This window comes from Carya illinoinensis, chromosome 8 (genome assembly GCF_018687715.1).
Source record: "Carya illinoinensis cultivar Pawnee chromosome 8, C.illinoinensisPawnee_v1, whole genome shotgun sequence".
In the NCBI taxonomy this organism is placed as follows: Eukaryota; Viridiplantae; Streptophyta; class Magnoliopsida; order Fagales; family Juglandaceae; genus Carya; species Carya illinoinensis.
In genome coordinates, this window is record NC_056759.1 from 22,400,829 (window position 1) to 22,420,986 (window position 20,158).

Sequence of the window (20,158 nt, forward strand, 5' to 3'; positions counted from 1 at the left end):
CGCCGGGTTGCTGATGCTATCTTTATATTTGTTTAAAACTGTAGTCGTGTTTTGTAATATTTATCTATGTACGTTTTAAACAGCTTGTATTACGTTAAGAAAAATTCTGGTACTTAGTTATGACTTTCTTTATCCGCTGCGAGTTTCTCTGTACACATCTGTTGCCTTGCACACACTCGGCACCCGACGATGGGATGGTGACCCGGGTTGTCACCATCCGGACGTCTCAATTTCCCCGTGTTCGGGCGTGGGGATTTTGGGGGCGTCACAGAATTCCTTGAGATCAAGATCTATTGGCACATGGCAAGAAATGCAAAGAGAATTCTTGAAAAAGTTTTTTCCTACTCACAGGACCAACACTCTTCGTAGAAACACTATGAATTTTTCTCTAAAAGAAAATAAAACATTTTTTCAGTGTTGGGAGCATTTTAAAGAAATATTGCTAACTTGTCCATATCATGACTATGAAACTTGGCGCACCATTAATTTTTTTTTATGAAGATTTAACATCTCAAATGTGCTAGTTTGTAGAAATGATGTGTAATGGTAAATTTTTAAATAAAGATCATGATGATACTTAGGACTATTTTAACCAATTGACTGAAAATGCTCAATCTTGAGACAACACAGATTGTTTTGATATGTCAAATAAGCCAAAGCTTAATGTCATGTCTTAAGAGGGTATGTATGTCCTTAAAGGAAATGATGATGTAAATGCTAGGATAACAAGTTCGACAAGAAAAGTAGAGGCCATGGAATTTATGAAGGTAAATTCGGTTAAGGCCATTGAAAAAGAAGAAGAGAATTGTGGCATATGTGAGAATAGTGGACACCTAACTCAGGATTGTCCAACAATCCCCGCTTTTAAAGAGGTGTTGCACGAACAAACAAATGCCATGAATTCTTATACAAGACCATTTTCTTCCCCTTATTTGGAAATATATAATCCTGGATGGATAAATCACTCTAACTTTAGTTGGAGGAACGAGTCCAATTTAAATCAAAATTCTCAAGGGCATTCTTCTGCTACTCCTTATGTGCCTCCACATAAGAAAACCATTGAGGAGACATTACAAACATTTATGCAGGGGCAATCCAATATTAACACTCAGACAATGCAAGCCATTAATGAGATGAGAAGCTCTATTAGCAACTTGACCTCCGCATTGCACGCTCAAGAAAAGGATAATTTTCATGCTCAACCTCAACGTAATCCCAAGAGAAAATTTGAGGTAAGAAATTCAAATTCTTCTAATTCAAAATTTAAACATACCAATTCTATCACCACTCTACGCAATAGAAAAACAAATGATAAAAGTGTTTCAATAAAATTTGGTGAAACCAACAATTTTTTAAATTCTAAGAGTGTTGGTGAACTTGACAAGATTGAGTTAGATATGCCTGTGAAAGCCCATACCTACCCGTTTTCCCCAAAGGTTACAACCTTCTCATAAATTGGTTCAAAATACTGATATTCTTGAGATTTTCAAACAAGTGAAACTTAACATTCATTTGTTGGATGCGATTAAGTAGATTCTATCTTACGATAAATTTTTGAAAGACCTGCATATAGTGAACTGTATGATGAAAGTTCAAAAGAAGACTTTCCTCACAGAACAAGTAAGCGTCATCCTTCAAAATAATTCACCTCCAAAGTATAAAGACCCAGGTTGTTCAACAATTTCTTGTGTGATTGGAAATTTTAAAATTGAGAAAGCCTTACTTGACCTTGGTGCTAGTGTTAACCTCCTACCTTACTCGATATATGAGCAATTGGGTTTTGGTGAACTTAAACCCACCAAATTAACACTCAAACTTGCTGACCGAGCAATAAAAATATCGAAAGTAATAGTTGAGGATGTGTTAGTGCAAGTAGACAAATTTTATTTCCCAGTGAATTTTATTGTTTTGGACACAGAACTTGTCTTTGATGTTTGCATTCAAATTCCTATAATTTTGTGTAGGTCATTTCTTGCGACCTCAAATGCTTTAGTAAATTGTAGGAGTGGTGTGATGACAATTTCTTTTGGCAACATGACTTTGGAGTTGAATATTTTCAATATTTGTAAACAACCTAGTGATGATGATGATGTGCATGAAGTAAATTTGATCCAAACTCTTGTTTAAAATAAATTTGATTTTTCAATTTTTTCTAACCCTCTTGAGGCGGGTTTGGTTCATGGTAAAAACTTTGATGATGATTCTGCGCTTGCATTTATGAATTTTTGTTGGAATCTATTCCTATAATGGACACTGATAAATGGAGGACATGTTTTTGATGAATTGCCACCCCGTGATGTCGTGTCCCTCCCCTTAAGTGTGCAAACACCAAAACTCGACTTGAAACCTCTACCTACTGATATGAAATATGCATTTTTAGGCCAAGCAAAGATATTACCAGTGGTCATCTCATCAAAACTGGATGAAATTCAAAAGAGAAAATTAATCGGTGTTCTCATTGAACATAAAGAGGCAATAGGATGGACCATAGCTAATATCAAAGGTATTAATCCTTTGATTTGTACCTACAAGATATATCTAGAGGATAATGCTAAACCCTCTAGAGAGATGCAACGTAGACTGAACCCTAATATGAAAGAGGTTATCAGAGCGAATATGTTAAAACTTTCTAATGTAAGGATTATTTACCCTATTTCTGACAGCAAATGGGTTAATCCTACGTAGATGGTACCTAAGAAATCGAGTGTGACTGTTGTTAAGAATGCTAATAATGAATTGATCCCAACTAGATTTACTACTGGTTGGCATATGTGCATTGACTACAGAAAACTAAATTCAATCACTAGGAATGATCATTTTTCCCTACCATTCATGGATCAAATCATTGAACTTGTAACGGGCAATAAATTTTATTGCTTCCTAGATGGTTATTTTAGATATAACCAAATTGAGATTGCTCTTGAGGATCAGGAAAAGACCACTTTTACATATCCATTTATTACCTTTGCATATCAAAGGATATTATTCGAACTTTGTAATGCTCCTACTACATTTCAAAGATGCATGATGAGCATATTCAGTGACATAGTAGAGCATTTTGTTAAAATATTCATGAATGATTTTTCTATTTTTGGTGACTCATTTGGAAAAAGTATTGATTAGATATAAAGAAAAGAATTTGATTTTAAACTGGAAAAAATGTCATTTTATGGTCACTCAAGGGATTGTACTTGATCACATTGTCTCTTCTCAAGGTATTGAAGTGGACAAAGTCAAGATTGAATTAATTTCTAATTTGTCTATCCCAAAGAATATCAAGGATATTAGATCTTTTCTAGATCATGCAGGTTTTTATAGGAGGTTCATTAAAGATTTCAGCACAATTTCTAGACCTTTGTGCAATTTATTGTCAAAGAAAAATTCGTTTGTGTGGACTGATGATTGTGAGCTAGCTTTTACAAAGCTAAGAGGCATGTTGATTCAAGTTCCAATTATGCAATCACCTGATTGGAATTTACCATTTGAAATTATGTGTGATGCTAGTTATTATATTGTTGGAGCTATGTTGGGCCAATGTAAGGACAAAAAGGTTTGTGTGATTTATTATGCAAGTAGAATTTTAAATAATGCTCAAATAAATTATTCAACAATTGAAAAATAGCTACTTGTAATAGTTTTTGCACTTGATAAATTTCGTTCTTATTTGATTGGGTCTCAAATTGTCATTTTTACTGATCATGTTGCTTTGAAATACCTTTTAGCTAAAAAAGATGCAAAGCCGAGGTTGCTTAGATGGATTTTGCTACAAGAATTTGACTTGATAATTAAAGATAAAAAAAGAGTTGAGAATTTTGTTGCTGATCATCTGTCTTGACTTGTTTTTTGAGATTCCATAGAGACAGTTGATATTAGAGAAGCATTCCCAGATAAGCAACTTTTTGGTATATCTTAATTGCCTTGGTACGCTGGCATTGCTAATATTCTTGCTACAAGTGAAATTCCTCACATTTTGACTCAACAAGACAAGAGAAATTTTTTTGTAGAGGTAAAAAAATTCTTTTGAGATGATCCATATTTGTTTAAATATTGTCCGGATTAGATAATTAGGCAATGTCTAATAATGAATTTCAAAGTGTGATGTCTTTTTATCACTCTATGGCATGTGGTGGCCATTTTTTTAGCAAGAAAACAGCTTTTAAAATTTGGCAATGTGGTTTTTATTGGCCAACCCTTTTCAAGAACACTCATGAATTTTGTAAAACTTGTGAACGTCGTCAAGAATTGGGAGGGATTACTCGCCGAAATATGATGCCATTAAATCCAATTTTGGTTGTTGAAATATTTGATTCTTAGGGCATCGATTTCATGGGACCCTTACCAGTTTCTTTTGGCAATCTCTATATCTTGGTAGCTGTTGATTATGTGTCCAAATGGATCGAGGTTGTTCCATGCAAGAAAAATGATCACAAAGTTATGCTGAATTTTTGAAAGAAAATATTTTATCAAGGTTTGGAACACCTCGAGCCATTATCAGTGATGGGGGTAAATATTTTTGCAATAAGTTTTTCGAGACTTTAATGTGAAAATATGGTATTACTCATAAGGTTGCTACTCCATACTACCCACAAACTGTGACCAAGTTGAGGTATCCAATCGGGAGATCAAATTTTTTTAGAAAAGACGGTTAACCCAAGTCGCAAAGATTGATCTTTATGACTAACAGACGCACTTTAGGCATATCGTACTGCTTTAAAATCCCAATTGATATGTCCCCATATAGGCTCAGTTTTGGAAAGGCGTGTCACTTGCCTGTGGAATTAGAACACAAAGCTTATTAGGCAATTAAGCAATTTAATTTTGATGAGGATAAAGCTTGCTCTCTTCATAAGTATCATCTTAATGAGTTAGAGGAAATCAAGAATGAAGTTTACAAAAACTCTCGTGTTTCCAATGAGAGAATGAAAATTTTTCATGATAAAAATATTTTTTGAAAGTCTTTTGAGCCTTCTCAAAAAGTTTTGTTATATAATTCAAGGTTCCATTTGTTTTCTGGCAAGTTTCGATCCCGGTGGATCGGTCCCTTTGTTGTAAAAATTGTTTATCCTTTGGGGTCATTGAGATAGAAAACTCAAAGAATGGTAATGTTTTTAAAGTTAATGGACAAATGTTGAAACCATTTTTGGGTGATTTTACTCCAGAAGTTGAGTCCACTACTCTAAGGGATCCTGTTTATCAGAATTAATTTCTGATTTCTCATTGTATATACCGTATTTGTTTGTTTTGTTTTTCTTTCTTTTGTTCTTTTGTGTCTTCTAACTTTGTGTCTTTTGTGTCTTTTGTTCTTTTGTGTGCACTCAAGCATCTCAGTTGACTTCCTTCCTCTCTGTTTAATCATTTTCGTTTTAATATATGTTCTACAGTGTTTATCTTGCTCCAATTCATGCCTATATAACATGTGTTATCAAGCATTCATTTGCTGAATATTGAGGACAATGTCACATGTAGTTGGGGGGAGAGTTTTCTGTTAAAAATGTGTTAGTTAAAAAAAAAAAAATTGATGTGCATTGAAACATAAATGATTAGCACACACTTCTTATGATATTTTTATGAAATTTGAGCATATTGGTGGAGTAATTGAGCAGAATTATTTTGTAAAAATTTATCTTCAACCCTAAGTATAGAACATGACTTAATGATGCATTATATTTTGTTTAAGAGTGACTTGAAACTCTAGGATGCGATATTTGTAGATATGAGAATTAGTATGATTTATATAGAAGGAATGACAAGTTTTGAAAGAACATTTTGCACATGCTTACACTTGTAGTGTTCCTCATTAATGCTCATTGATTTAAATCAGGAGAAGTAAACTGCAAGACTACCGAGTCTTATCAAATAAGAGAGAGAGAGAGAGAGAGAGAGAGAGAGAGAGAGAGAGAGAGAGAGAGAGAGAGAGAAGAAGGAGAACGAAAACAAGAAAATCTATTAAAAAAAGATGAAGATGAAAGCAGATTGGCTTTTCTGAACAAAGGTCTAGAAACAGTTACCCAAAACTTTGGGGGTTGAGTGTTCAACCTTTAAATAGAGTTAGCGTGAAAACTGTTAGTCCCTTGGGCTTTGAAATAATTAGAATCAATAATGATTAATCTTAACATTGAAAAATCCTATGATAAATTATGCTTATTAATGAGGAACATACAGAAGTTTAGCCACACATACACATATCCGAGTTCTAATACATTTGCCTCAATTCTATGTAAACAATTGTTGAGACTTTTCTTGTGGATACAACTCCTGATATTGAAAAGTCACAAATCGATTTTTTGTGATAATTCATATTTATCTTTGATTGCTTTTGTTTGAATTTCGAGATTTATGTAATGTTTATCTCAATTAATTTTTACTATTTTACTCAAATATTAGCAAAAAGTTAGTTGGGAGTGTGATTGATCTAAAATATTGCATATTTTATATATTTAAAATCAATATATTTTAATTGCTTCATGATATTATTATTAGTTTTAGATGAAAAAATGGTTAATATGTATAAATTTGAGTTCCGACTTAAATTGGTTAATATTATGGTTTATATTTAAATTTATATCTTCTAATTTAATTGATTCAATATTTCTTCATATGATCAATGTTTTTCTTTGATATTTTATTTGTATATTTTAATTTATTTTTAGTTTATTATTTTTTTGGTGTGTTGTTACTTTTCCTTTGATTTTTAGTTACTGAGTTCCTGCCTTTGGGTAAAATGCATACAGTTTTAGCACATAACCGGCTTGATTTTAGATAGAAAGTTAAAGGAAAAACACATGCACATGGTTACGTGGGACCTACTCATTATTTTATAGAAGTACATGGATTGGGAAGCAAAAGCACACAAATGGCAACTGCATTTCAACCATCAAGTACGTGAAAAAGGCAACGCACGTTTTGACCATCATGCAGCACATAAACCAGAAATTTTGTGAGGGAAATAAACTTGGGACCAAAGTGAGATGTGGCGGACTTTGCAACAAGAAAAGAAAAGGCTAACCTTTTCATGTGCAGAGTCTAGACTTACACAAATGGTATTTTTGGGGAGTGTTTTATGGAGAAACGGTGTAAAGGTTTTCATGAAAAAGTAGAAAAAGCTGACCGAGTGAAAGAAAATGAAAAAGGAAAAAATAAAAAAAGAGAGAAAGAGTAAGGCAGTGAGCTGGTTTTCGGAAGAGAGATGCTTACAGAAAAGAAAATTACTCATGGCTTAGAGAAAAGACTTACACATAAAAATTTAAGAAGACTTAATTTGATAAGTCAAATATGCTTTTCAATAATTATTTTATAATGTAATAATTATATTAATTTGTAAATTTTTTTATATAATTTCTTTTTAGAACACGTATTTTTTATAAAAATTATTGTTCACGAATATCAAATCTTTTCCACGATAGAATAATAAAGTAAATCTAGAAGTTCATCGGTGAGAAAGTCGCCTTTTATATTTGCATTATTGATTATGTAAAGTGGCCTTACGCGTGCTAGAAAGTAGGAATGGCGAATACAAGTCATGATGCTATAACAGTACTCTAAAGTCTAAATACAGGCCAACCTTATTTTGTTTGTAAAATATAAAATAAAAAAAATGAAGCAAGTGAAATGACTCTAGTGATAGATTCACAATTAAAATCCCATTTTGTAGTTTCCTTTTCTATGGATTTTAGACAGAATTTGTTTTTTTTTTAAACTCCTTAGATCAATCTACACGTCTAAATCAATACTTTTGAATTGCTATTAATAAAAAAAAAAGTGTTACAATTATAAAAATATTATATAAAATAAATTTATAAATAAATATGACTTCATATAATATTAGATCTATTTTATAAAATTAATATCAAATCGAGACACGTTAATTTATAAGTTAATTTTTATAAAATTTTATAGTTAAAATATTTGCATTATTTATAAAAAAATAAAGAAAGCCCAATTCATGCACTCCTTGCCTCCACAGCTCTGCGTTATTATTGTTTAGTACACTTCAATTTGGTGTTAAAAAACCAATCACAACCTGTCCTTTCTCCCTAAACGAATATTCCCTCTCAATTCCAAAACCTCCCCAACTCCGTCCAGCTCACTCCTCTCTCGAGTTATAATTTATTAATTTTTAAAGGAAAATTTAGTTATAAACGATTTTATATATTAATATATGTATATAATTAATATAATTAGTTAAAAAATAAATTTTATTAAAAATAATATTAATTTAAATTTTAAATAAGAATATACTAATATTAATATATAGATTATTACATAAATTTATTTGTATATAATAAAACTCAATTTCTAACCGTTTCTAGAGTCAATAGAATATCCCTCTATTTTTTTTTTATACTATTCAAATTTTTAAAAGCAAGAGATTGATAAATTAGAGTTATATTATAACATAAATAAATATAATAATATGATTCATTTCATCTATTTATTTCTATCTTTTATTCTATCACCAAGGATTTTGAAGATTGCAATTCCGATTCTCTCTCTTATATATATTGGAAAGACGGTAACAAACGAACCACCCCAGAAACATCATAAAAAAAGCCATAGAACCCCATGTGTGAGGCATTGAAGAAAAACTACCAGCTGTATGAGGAAATTGGCCGTGGCAAATTCGGCACAGTATCGCGATGCTTTCACCCGATCTCCGGTGACTTCTTCGCCTGCAAAATCATTGACAAAAGATCTCTCGCCGATGCCACCGACCGTGAATGCCTCGAGAACGAGCCCAAGATCATGACCCTTCTCACTCCCCACCCCAACATCGTCAAACTCTTCGACATCTTCGAGAACGACGACTTTCTCTGCATGGTAATGGAGCTCTGCGAACCCTTTACTCTGTACGACATGATAATCGAAAGAACTCTTTCTGAGAACCAAGCTGCTTTGCTTATGAAGCAGCTTCTCGAGGCTTTATCTCAGTGTCACAAACTAGGGATTGTGCATAGAGATATCAAGCCAGAGAACTTATTGTTCGATGGAAGGAACAATCTGAAAATGGCGGATTTTGGGTCGGCTGTGTGGTTACCGGAGGGGAGGAGCGTGAGAGGGGTTGTGGGAACGCCGTATTATGTGGCGCCGGAGGTGTTGATGGGGCGGGAGTACAATGAGAAGGTAGATGTTTGGAGTGCTGGAGTCATTTTGTACATAATGTTGGCGGGGGTTCCGCCGTTTTATGGCGAGTCGGCGGCTGAGATTTTTGAGGCGGTTTTAAGGGCGAACTTGAGATTTCCAACGAGGATCTTCCGGACAGTATCGCCGGCAGCAAAGGACTTGGTGAGGAAGATGGTTTGTAGGGATCTGTCAAGAAGGTTATCTGCAGAGCAAGCCTTGAGTAAGTTCTATTCTGTTCTGCTTGTTTGTTTAGAGAATATTTGTTTCTTTGCTCTAGTGTTGTATTTTTCGATGTTTTGTTTTACTTAGATCTCATAACCGACCAGAAAATATAGGACTACTTTGATCACTTTGGTTCTGTGTTCTGTAATTCATGGGATTCTTTTAGTTTTCTGGTACCAACTGTTTTGTTCTTTGGAAAATGCAGGGCACCCATGGATCCTAAACGAAGGAACAGCTATGCAGTAGAGTGTGAAGCTACTACAGAATAATCAACAAAGCAAGCGTCTTAGCAAGCAAACGCAGTTTCATTTCTGTACATATTTCCCTGCCGCATAATAATTCTCCCATTACATGTGGTTCCAGAAATCCGGCTTTTTTGCTCAACAGTCATTTGAAAAGAGAGCAATGAAGCACAGAGAGTGTGTCCGCCTGGGGCTCTTCAGATTCAAACTGAGAAAGTAGATACATATGGTTTGGAGAATCCCAGTCTTTCCCCGCCTTGTCTTTTTGTAATTTTTCATCGAGAAAAAGATAAGGAAGTGAGAAAGCATATGATCATCTGGGAATGGATGTTTATGGGAACATAAACGTGTTTTTGAGTATGGAATCTATATATGTTTATCGTTTTCCTCTCTTTTTTTCTTCTTTTTGGTGGAATAAATGTGCTATTCTTGATGGAGATATGTAGAATATGCTTTGATATATTCCATTTCTTGTGTTCTATTGCTTAAAACGTGTGATTCTTTTCTATGTAGTGGAAGAATTGGGTTCCAGTGTATTTAAAATGCACAAATTTCCAAAGGTTCCGCACTCCCATATATATAGGAATTGAATTTGAATTCATCCATTTGTTTTTATTTTAATCAAAAAATATATGTACGGACACTTTTATACACTCTACTAATATCATTAAATTCATTATTTTTTAATATAAAATAATTGATTTGACCTAATGAAGTGTACAACAAGTACACAAAAATAATTATATATAATAGATAAGTTGAATTTATACGATCGAATTAAATTGAACTTAATATAAGTTGTATATTTTAATAATTGAATATCTTCTTTTGTTCACAAATGGCTCATTCAATGAATGAATGGAACTAAAGTTCAATTTAGGGACTCCGATGGACACAGATGATTATATCAATAACGGGGCTCAAATGGATTATTTGAAAGTAGACCACATGACCATTAACCAACTATGCATTCTACCATATGAGTTTCTTCTTATTCTAAATGCTTATAATATCAAAATGCATTAATGAGTTACCAAGTCAAAACCTCAATAGTTAACAAGAGGTTGATGGCCTGATGACATATAATCTAGTTTTCTAAACGGAAAACTTCAGTTCAAAACCCTTCCACCCTCTTTATCAAAAACCACAAAAAAAAAAAAAAAAGAGAAAAAGAAAACCTCAATTAGTTATCAAACTCGCACCCTAATAAAACCTGTAGAGCATGGCCCTTGAAAGCAACAAATTAATTAAACATTTTTTTAAGGTTACACTAACAAATATTTTTGCAATCATAGATGTAAATTCTACATATTTTCTTTAAAAAAAGTTGACAATAATAGGACCCACGTGAAAGAATTAATTTTTAGAAAGTACTAAGTGCATGTTTGGCATTGTGATGTGAAATATAACTTATAACTTTAGGGCTATAGCTTATACTTAAGTAATAACTTCTACTATTAAAAAATTATTTACTGTTTGACAATCATATGTTGCACTTTCAAATAGGTTAGATTTATTTAAAAACAAATTTAAAAAGTATTTTCTGAAATAGAAATGACGATTAATTATTTGATTTTTAAAAAAATTATCATCATATCCTTAAAAGTTTAAAAGTTGTATATGTATTTTCGCTCATTAAATTGACTATGTTTTTAAAATTTGAATTACTTTTTCTATTATCCGAAAAAACACATTTGAGGAAAAATGGTTTTTCTTTAAATATATTGTTTAGCTTATTTGAGATTAAAAAGTGTTTTAATATGTAATACTCAAACAATTTAATTTTTACATTAAAAATTTTTTAAGACTATTTAAACATTTTATAAGACTCCTACTTCAATCACAAATAGACCTTAAATGTACTTAAGAAAAAACTTACTTCTTCACATATCAGTTATTGATATGTTAAAAATTGTGATATTGGAAATTATAAAAAAAAAAAAAAAAAAACAAAAGAGAAATGCTAAAGCTCCTTTTTTTTTCACAGAATCCTTTTTTTTTTCTACCTAGTGATTAAGTAAACTTTTTTTTAAGTAATGTTGTGAGTTTTTTTTTTTTTTTTAAAAAAATATTTAAGAATATAAAAATTGAATAAAAAGAAAATTCTAAAAAAAAAAAATGATTCGGTGAGAATTTGAGGCCCAGATTTGGTAACTGTAGCATCGTTCAAGATAAAAAACAAACAAAATGAGTATGATAAGTAAAATTATACGTACACGTAGTATTATTCTATTCTAAAATTTTATTAAAAGTTATTTTTAATTCCAAATAATTGTACCAAATGTCCCTTTCATGCATTTATAATATATATATTAGGTGTCCGTTTCAATACGGAACCAGAAATGATGTGGGTTGTTCATTATTGAATCAATAATTCGCCTTCAATTTCTTGAGGACCACAAAGAAAAGAAATCAATTAAATTGACTAAATAATTATTATTTCATCCCAAATCAGTGCATGTAACATCAATCACTGTATAAAATTTTGGGTTAGGTACATTTTAATGAAGTTTACGTAAATCATGTAACCACTATGGATAATAAATTTGAAAGACTGAGTCAAGTGAATATATATGCTATTATAAGGTGAGTAGAATATTCTTCCAAGAGTATCAAACGATAAGTAAAGTGGCCGATCCAAATCTTATATTATAGGAAAATGTTAGTGGAGCTACTCAAACTTATCAGTTAGAATGGTAGTGTGGTTATGAGCAGGCTTTGATAGCTGATTTTTTCACAAATTTTTTCTCTCATTTATTTTCTACAGCTAATCCTTTTAGTATTAAAGATTGCCTTCAAGGAATGGAACAAAAAATTATTGGTGATATGAGCTCTAGAGATGGAAGTCAAAGATGTTGTGTTTCAAATGAACTCTCTAGGTTTCCTAAGCCGTGATGGTTTCCCAGTTCACTTTTATCAAGCTAACTGGGATACCATTAGGAAAGATATCTAAAAGTTTTTTCTCAATATTCTTAATTAGGTAGGCACTTTGAAGGGTGTCAATGACACCTTTATCACTCTTATATGCAAGATTAAGGAGCCAAAGAGAGTTTCTAACTTTAGACCTATAAGTTTGTGTAATGTAATTCACAAGATTGTTGCAAAGGTGTTGTCCAATAGATTTAAAACAGTCATTCCTGATATAATCTCTTTATATCAAAGTAATTTTGTTCCAGGGAGGCTGATTATTGACAACATTCTTGTTGCATATGAAACTCTTCACTCTATGAACTCTCTCGATTGCAGGGTTAGTTTAGCTAGATGGCACTCAAACTCGATTTGAGTAAAACTTATGATCTAATAGAGTGGAGTTTTCTCAATTCAGTTCTATGCAGGCTAGATTTTGACCAAAGATGGACTTCATTAATAATGAATTGCATTACTTTTGTTTCGTATTCAATCCTACTGAATGGAGAGCCCCATGCTTCTTTCACACCAACTAGAGGCCTCGAGCATGGAGATCTCCTCTCCCCTTACCTTCTTGTCCTGTGTGCATAAGCATTGACTTGTCTCCTGATTCAAGCTGAAGCAAAGGGTGGCATCTCAAGTGTGCTAATCGGCAAGGGCCCACGTGTATTAATCACCTTTCTTTTGTAGATGACAATCTCCTATCCTGCAATGCAAATTCATTGGAATCGATAGAATAATTCAGATCCTGGAGGTCTACGAGAAAGCTTCTGGTTAGGTACTCAACAAGGAAAAGACTTCTATATTCTTTAGTAGAAACACTCATTCTAATATTCAAAGTACTATACTGAACATAGCTGGGGTAAAATCAATAGGATCTTTTGAGAAGTATTTGGGCTTACCTGCTATGGTGGGTAGAGCTAAGACTACTGCATTTCACTCTTTCACTGATAGAACTTGGGCTCAAATTATCAATTGGAAAACACAGTGTCTCTTAGCAGCTAGAAAGGAAGTTCTTCTTAAGGCTATACTTCAAGCAATCCCACTTACACTATGGAGATTTTTCTCCTTCCTCACTCAATAACTCAAAGACTCAATTAGTTATTGAAGAAGTTTTGATAGGGTTACAATGAAGATCATTCTAAAATTCAGTGGATTAAGTGAAGCAAGTTGATCAACCAATCTAAGGATGAATGTGGATTGGGGTTTAGATACTTTAGAAGCTTCAACATTGTTATGCTCTCAAAACAAAGTTGGCATATGCTTCAAAATCCAGACTCCCTCCTTGCTAAGATTCTCAAGAAAATAATATTTCCCTAAATTCAATCTCATGGATGCCAAGCTAGGATACAAACCCTCATTTGCATGGAGAAGCATAATAGCAAGTATGGAATTGTTAAAGGAAGGCTTGTTGTGAAGAATTGGTAATGGTAAAAAAGTCTAAATATGGGAAGACCTCATTCTTTTAGAATTCAATCAAGAAGGAATGAGTTTGAAGTTTATGAGTTGCTAGTTGATCTCATAGATCCTGGTTTGGGACAGTGGAGGGACAACCTGCAACATTATCTTTTTCGTCCCCATGAAGTGGAGCTTATCAAAATTATCCCAATTATCCTTGTGATTTAGCTAAATTATTGCATTTTTAATGCTTTTGGAACCCATATATATTAATTCTTTTATTACTTTATCATTGGTTTTATATGAAAAAATGAATAAATCAAAGTTGTGATTTTAATTAATTAAAAACATGAATTTCTGCTCTAATTTTATCAACTGTTGATTAATATGGTTTATGGTACATATCGCTCGAGCTGCGGCTTCTGGCCGCTCGAGCGAAGTCAGGCAGATTCAAACGCTCGACTTCCGCTCAACAGTGGGCTCGAGCGAGTTGCTGGAAAAGAGATCGCTCGAGCGGAGGCATTTGGCCGCTCGAGCAAATTCAAGCAGAGTCGAACGCTCGACAGGCCGCTCGAGCAAATTCAGGCAGAGTCGAACGCTCGATGTTCGCTTGACACTCCGCCCGAGCGAATATCGTATTTTACAGATCAGGATTTATTCTGCCGTCAGATTATATAAATGATTTTTTATATCTTATGGCGGACTCTTGGCTGGGAAAACTCGGTTTTGAGTAGAGAAACACTGAGAATTCATTTTTTCCATTGATTTTCATTCAGATTCGGAGAGGGGGATTTATACAATCAATCATTCACGCAGCTACATAATTTCTACTGGATCATTCGCTCACACTGCAGCAGATTGAAGAACTCCTTGAGGGGTCCAATTACCACTACAGCTCAGCCTCCTCCACCGCTTCGAATCTTCATCTCCATTCAATTGGCTTGATCTTTTCAATTCCCTACTTGCTATTTCATTTCAGTTTTGAGTTTCTGAATTATTTTGGAGAATTTTGATTTAGACGTTTGAGTAATTTATTTGTTATTCATTTAATTCATGTTATTTATTTTTTATCGTTTCGTTAATCTTTCATTTTAATAGTGATTATAATTACGGTGGTTTAATTTGAGAATTTGTGATTTGAATACAATGATGAACCCTAGAACATTGATTTTGGAACTTTTCAATTTCAGTGCATGTTTTGTCAATTACTTCCTAATTTAGTTTAATTCTTAATTTAGTTTTATCAATTTCTGAGTTTAATTTATTAGTCCTTTACATTCAGATCCGACAATCAACATCCAAAAATATGAATCTAGTCCAAGATTAGTGTCCTCTCCCATCCATTGCACATACCATCATTTTATTTTCTCTTTGTGAAGTTTTTCACATTTTTTAACGAGTTTGATTTCTAAGTAACTTTTCCTGAGGAGACGATTTAGGAATTTATTCCTAATTATTACATGACATCCTCCTGCACTTGGGATAGATTTAGTACTACTCATTTTTGAGTGAGTCACCTTGGAGGTAGAGAAGATCAGCTGGTTTGGGGTGGCACAAATAATAGGGCATTTTCAGTAAAGAGTGCTTATCACTTACATTGGGAAATACTAACCAAACATGAAGAAGGTCCCTCATCTGGAAGACTGCAAGCTAAGATCTGGAAAAACCATTTGGAAGCTTCAGATTCCTAATGCTATGAAAGTGTTTATTCGGAGAGCATTTAGTGATTCACTACCTACACTCACCAACATCAGGCCATGTATTATGGGGTTGTGAAGTTGCAAAAGATGTATGGGGCCAAGGGAGCCAAAAAAAAAAATACAAAAGATGTCCTTCAACAACATGACTTGTATGGGCTAGCTTGTTAAAAATTTACAGCAAAATGAACTTGAGGAAGCTGCTATGATTGCATAACTCAACTGGACTAGAAGAAATGACCTTGTACATGGGAATGGCCATATTCATCCAAACTCAATCATCAATAGAGCAAGAGAGGACTTGCAGCTTATAAAAGCACAAAAGGAACTCAATCACCAAATTCAGACATAGCCTCTGCTTGTAGCGAGTGCTCTATGTTTGAGATCTCCTGATGGAGGATACAAAATTAAATGGGATGCAGCCATAGATGATGCAGATGAAAAAATTGGTATTGGTGCAATCTTAAGAGACTGTAAAGGGCTAGTTATTCGGACACTTGGAGCTAGAAGAAGTTTAAAACCTAACTCATTTACTGCTAAAGCCTACGCCATGATGTTAGCTGCTATATTATGTAAAGAAATGGGTGTTACAAAGTTTACTCTTGAGGGAGATGCTATGTAGGTGGTGACTAATTTGAAGAAGCCAGTATCAGACTGGAGTCAAGGAGGTTTGTTGATTCAAGATGCAAGGCAAGTGTTGAATTTCTTTGCAAATTGGAGTGCTATCCATATCGAGAGAGAAGCTAACATGGCAACTCAGAAATTAGCTAAAGATGCTCTTAATCTTCCTAAAGACTTGTATGACATAGAAGAGATTCTGAGTTGCATTCGTTCAATTGTACTCAGTGAGATGTTGTAAGTCTTTTTATAAGCAATAAAATATCTCTTTATCAAAAAAAAAAAAAAACTTATCACTTGATTATTTTAATTATTTTTTATTTAATAGTTAAGGATGTAACTATTAGTGAAGTTATATATTTTTTTTCTTAATAATTAAGGACGTTAAAAAAATGTTGAAAAGAAAATAGCAGAAAAAAAAATTAAAATACACTAGTAGGCGTTACCGCTAGCCGGCCTGCTAGCAGTATCCTAGTGAGATCATATGATGACATATGTTGCCTCCTTACTTATAAAACTATTTACAATGTGTCATATCAGTCAGTCTAATTAGGATGACAAAATTAAAGGTAAAGATTAACATATCTCTTTGTTCTTTTTTTTTTTCCCTAATTAAGCATGCTTAATATTAAAAATACTAAAAAGCAGAGTACGAGAGTTTTTACGGTGGATACTTTCCATTGTTAATATACAGAATGCATCTTGGATAATTATCTAAGGATATACAACCAAAAACTAGATTGGTTGCTGCCCATTATGCCGCTGAGTGCACGTATCGATTTTGAAATCGAAGGATTTTGGCTATTCTCCAATCCTTATGTGGTCTGAAGATTTGCTAAATGTCATCCATGATTGGAGTGATTTGCCAATTTAGAGATGAATTCGTGCTTTCGATGGCTATTATAACAATTTGTGCATCATCCTATAGTATTACTTGGTTTTTTTGAAGATGGGTTGCTAACTATGATGCCCAAAGAGCTATTGAAGCTTCGGCTATCAATGGGTTTATCGTTAGGATTTTTGAGGTCCTTATCATTAGTATCATCCTATTGTGATCTCTGACTGCTGCATCAAAGACGTATCTCCAATGGTTGTGAGGAGGCTTCCAAATTTTCCTTTGATTAATTTGTTTTTCTTCCCATGCATGTTTGTAAGCTAGATATGTCTGGTCCAATTGCTCTTTTGCTTTCTTGAGAGAGAAGTTTGTGTCATTGTGGACGATTTCATTTCTTTGTCTCCAGATGAAGTCCATTATGATGACTGCAAATAGTTGAAAATTATGTTTTTCTAAGTCATTTAGTCACCACTCTTTCTCTGGGTTGAGAATCATTTGCATCCAATCAGATATAGAATTTATAGGTAGTGTTGCGAGATTTAGAGGCCAAGTGCTTTGTTGTCATAGGATCCAATTGATGGGGCATTCTATAAAGAGGTGGAGTGAAGTTTCTTTTGCTTCATTACACAATGGGCAGATTTCTGAGTAAATCTGGGGAATCACATTGCTTAGTTGTTTTCTAGTGGAAAGAATATTCCATAATATTTTCCCAAGTAACAGCTTATGATGATCATGGATTTCAGTCACTAGAGAGCTTTAAAAAAAGGCATCAGAAAGCTTTGCTGAGTATTGCAAGAATTACAAGGCGCTATGTGATAAGCTATTTTGATTGAAAAATTCCTATTAAGGTTTGGGGACCATAATATCTATGGATCAACATATACAAAATGCTAAAATGAATCAAATGATAATTGTTATTTGTTGGTGGGGTTTCAACTAGATCACATTTTTACAAGTAATGGAGTGATATGCGTAGGCTGATTCACATTGAAACTATTTTCATTTAGGTTAGACCTTAGGTTTGAGAATGAAACAAATGAAATGAATCTAGTGGTAGATTCTCGGTTGGAATTCCCTTATGTACCTTCCTTATCTTCTCGACTTGGATTCTTGAATGAAATTCACGATATTAAAATTGATCTACATCAATAAATACAACCCGAGATGACAATATTTAAGATTAAGGCTAGACTTGGATATAAAGATAGTTTTACCTAATTTCATCTAATCATTACAACTATTTCAAATTTTTACACAAAATATAATAAACAATTCAACTTTTTTTCAAATATCAAAATAATAATAATATTAAAAAATAATATTCTAACAATATTTTATTCAACTTTCAACTTTCATCTAAAATTATCTCATTTCATCTCACTAATATTCTTATGATTCCAATTTTTTCTTTTATATGCATGTAATGTTAGATGCAATAATAATATGTACGCACATGTTTTACACAATCATTTTTGAAAAAGAATAAGAATTCATTATGATAGTGAATTTTTCATGTAGGTCCTAAATAATGTATCCTACTTTCTTTCTTCTTCTTCTTCTTCCTTTTTTATTTTTTTTATTTTTATTTTTTATTTTTTTAATGCCATAATTTAGACACCTTAAAATTCTTAAAATTGTAAAAATCTTTTTATTCATACAAAAATAAAAAAAATAAAAATTTTATATATATAATCATTTTTACGTATTTTCTTATGTATTGTACTAATAAAATTGAATGCGTATTTTTTTTAATATAAAATAATTATTTTGATCAATTATATTAATAAAATATACAAAAAATATATATAAAAGTGAATATATATAATAACATTCAAATAAAAATATAATAACTCAATCAAACGGGACAATCCCCACAAACGGAAAAGCTAGCCCTTGAATCCAATGAGCATGCAATAATGCTTTCGATAATGATGGCTTGGGAATTACCCCTTTGCTATCCATGCGCACTATGGAAAGCGTGATCCAACGTTTACTTACGTTGTTGGAATGGAAAATACTCGAAATATTATAAACTTCCTGAAATTTGGGTTAGTCTAAAGCAGCATCTTTTGATGTTCTTATATTTTCATCGTTGTTTAAGTTATTATTATTATTATTATATTTGATTTGGATCTATTGAGGAATATGCCATGCACAAGATTATGTCAAAGGTTGCCACAAGTCTTCTCACCTTTATTTCTCTTTTGTCCATAAATGTCGGCGGTATAGAACTGTTTAACACATGACTCAACCATTAATGTCAAATGTTAAATTTTCTGTCTTATAAAATGAATAGTCCAAGAGTCTTCCAAAATAATAGTGATACATGTCAAGCTGACTTCAAGTGAGTTTTTGACAAAGCAGGGGCGGCTCAATGCTGGCAAGTTAGGCAGTTGCTTACCTCAATGCCCCCACACCTCTTTAAAAAGGAAATTATTAATGATCTTTATTAAGAAATAATATTAGAAGCCCCCAAGAAAACTATTTTTTATAAAAAAGATAAAAAGGTTCTAAAGAAATAAAAAAATTTAGAAATATTACTTTTTTAATAGTTCATTACATTATTATTTTAAAATAAATAAAAATATAACTTTTAAAATTTTGACTTAAGTAATACTGCATACAGACTTATAAAATACAAGCGACGTACAGTGATTTTAAAAAAGAGTGAAATTTATTTATTTTTTAAAAAAATATTTACACGACGCTTCTATACTTACAACTGTAATTACTATTTTTTATTTAAAAAATACTATTATTTTCGTTCTTATTGGTTATGCAATTCAACATTACATATATAAAAAATTACTCATTATATCTATATTTTTTTTAAATCTTAAAAAAAATACCCTCTGTTCTATCAAATTATGTATGATTTAAAGGCCATTATTCATGAATCAATTAGACACTAAACACCCTAGCAAACAATTTTCAACTCTACTTATTGCTTTCATCATTTAGCTCCTTCATGTGTCAATGCTCACATGGGAACATCATCACGTGGGTTGTTCACCTGTCTACCATAATAACACTACTATCCATTTCTCGAAGACCACAATTAAAATATGTTTTTATTTCGACACAAAACACAAAGTTGTCACACCACGAACTTCAGATGG

At 32.5% G+C, this 20,158-nt stretch overlaps 1 protein-coding gene across 1 annotated transcript; it reads left to right on the forward strand.

The window, feature by feature from the left end:
* Positions 1 to 8,462: 8,462 nt before the first annotated feature.
* Positions 8,463 to 10,051, forward strand: LOC122318066 (phosphoenolpyruvate carboxylase kinase 1). Its single transcript, XM_043135195.1, has 2 exons — positions 8,463 to 9,340; positions 9,548 to 10,051. Exons 1-2 carry the CDS (start codon positions 8,563 to 8,565, stop codon positions 9,586 to 9,588), a joined length of 819 nt encoding a protein of 272 aa, XP_042991129.1. The 5' UTR covers positions 8,463 to 8,562; the 3' UTR covers positions 9,589 to 10,051.
* The last annotated feature ends 10,107 nt before the right edge of the window (positions 10,052 to 20,158 follow it).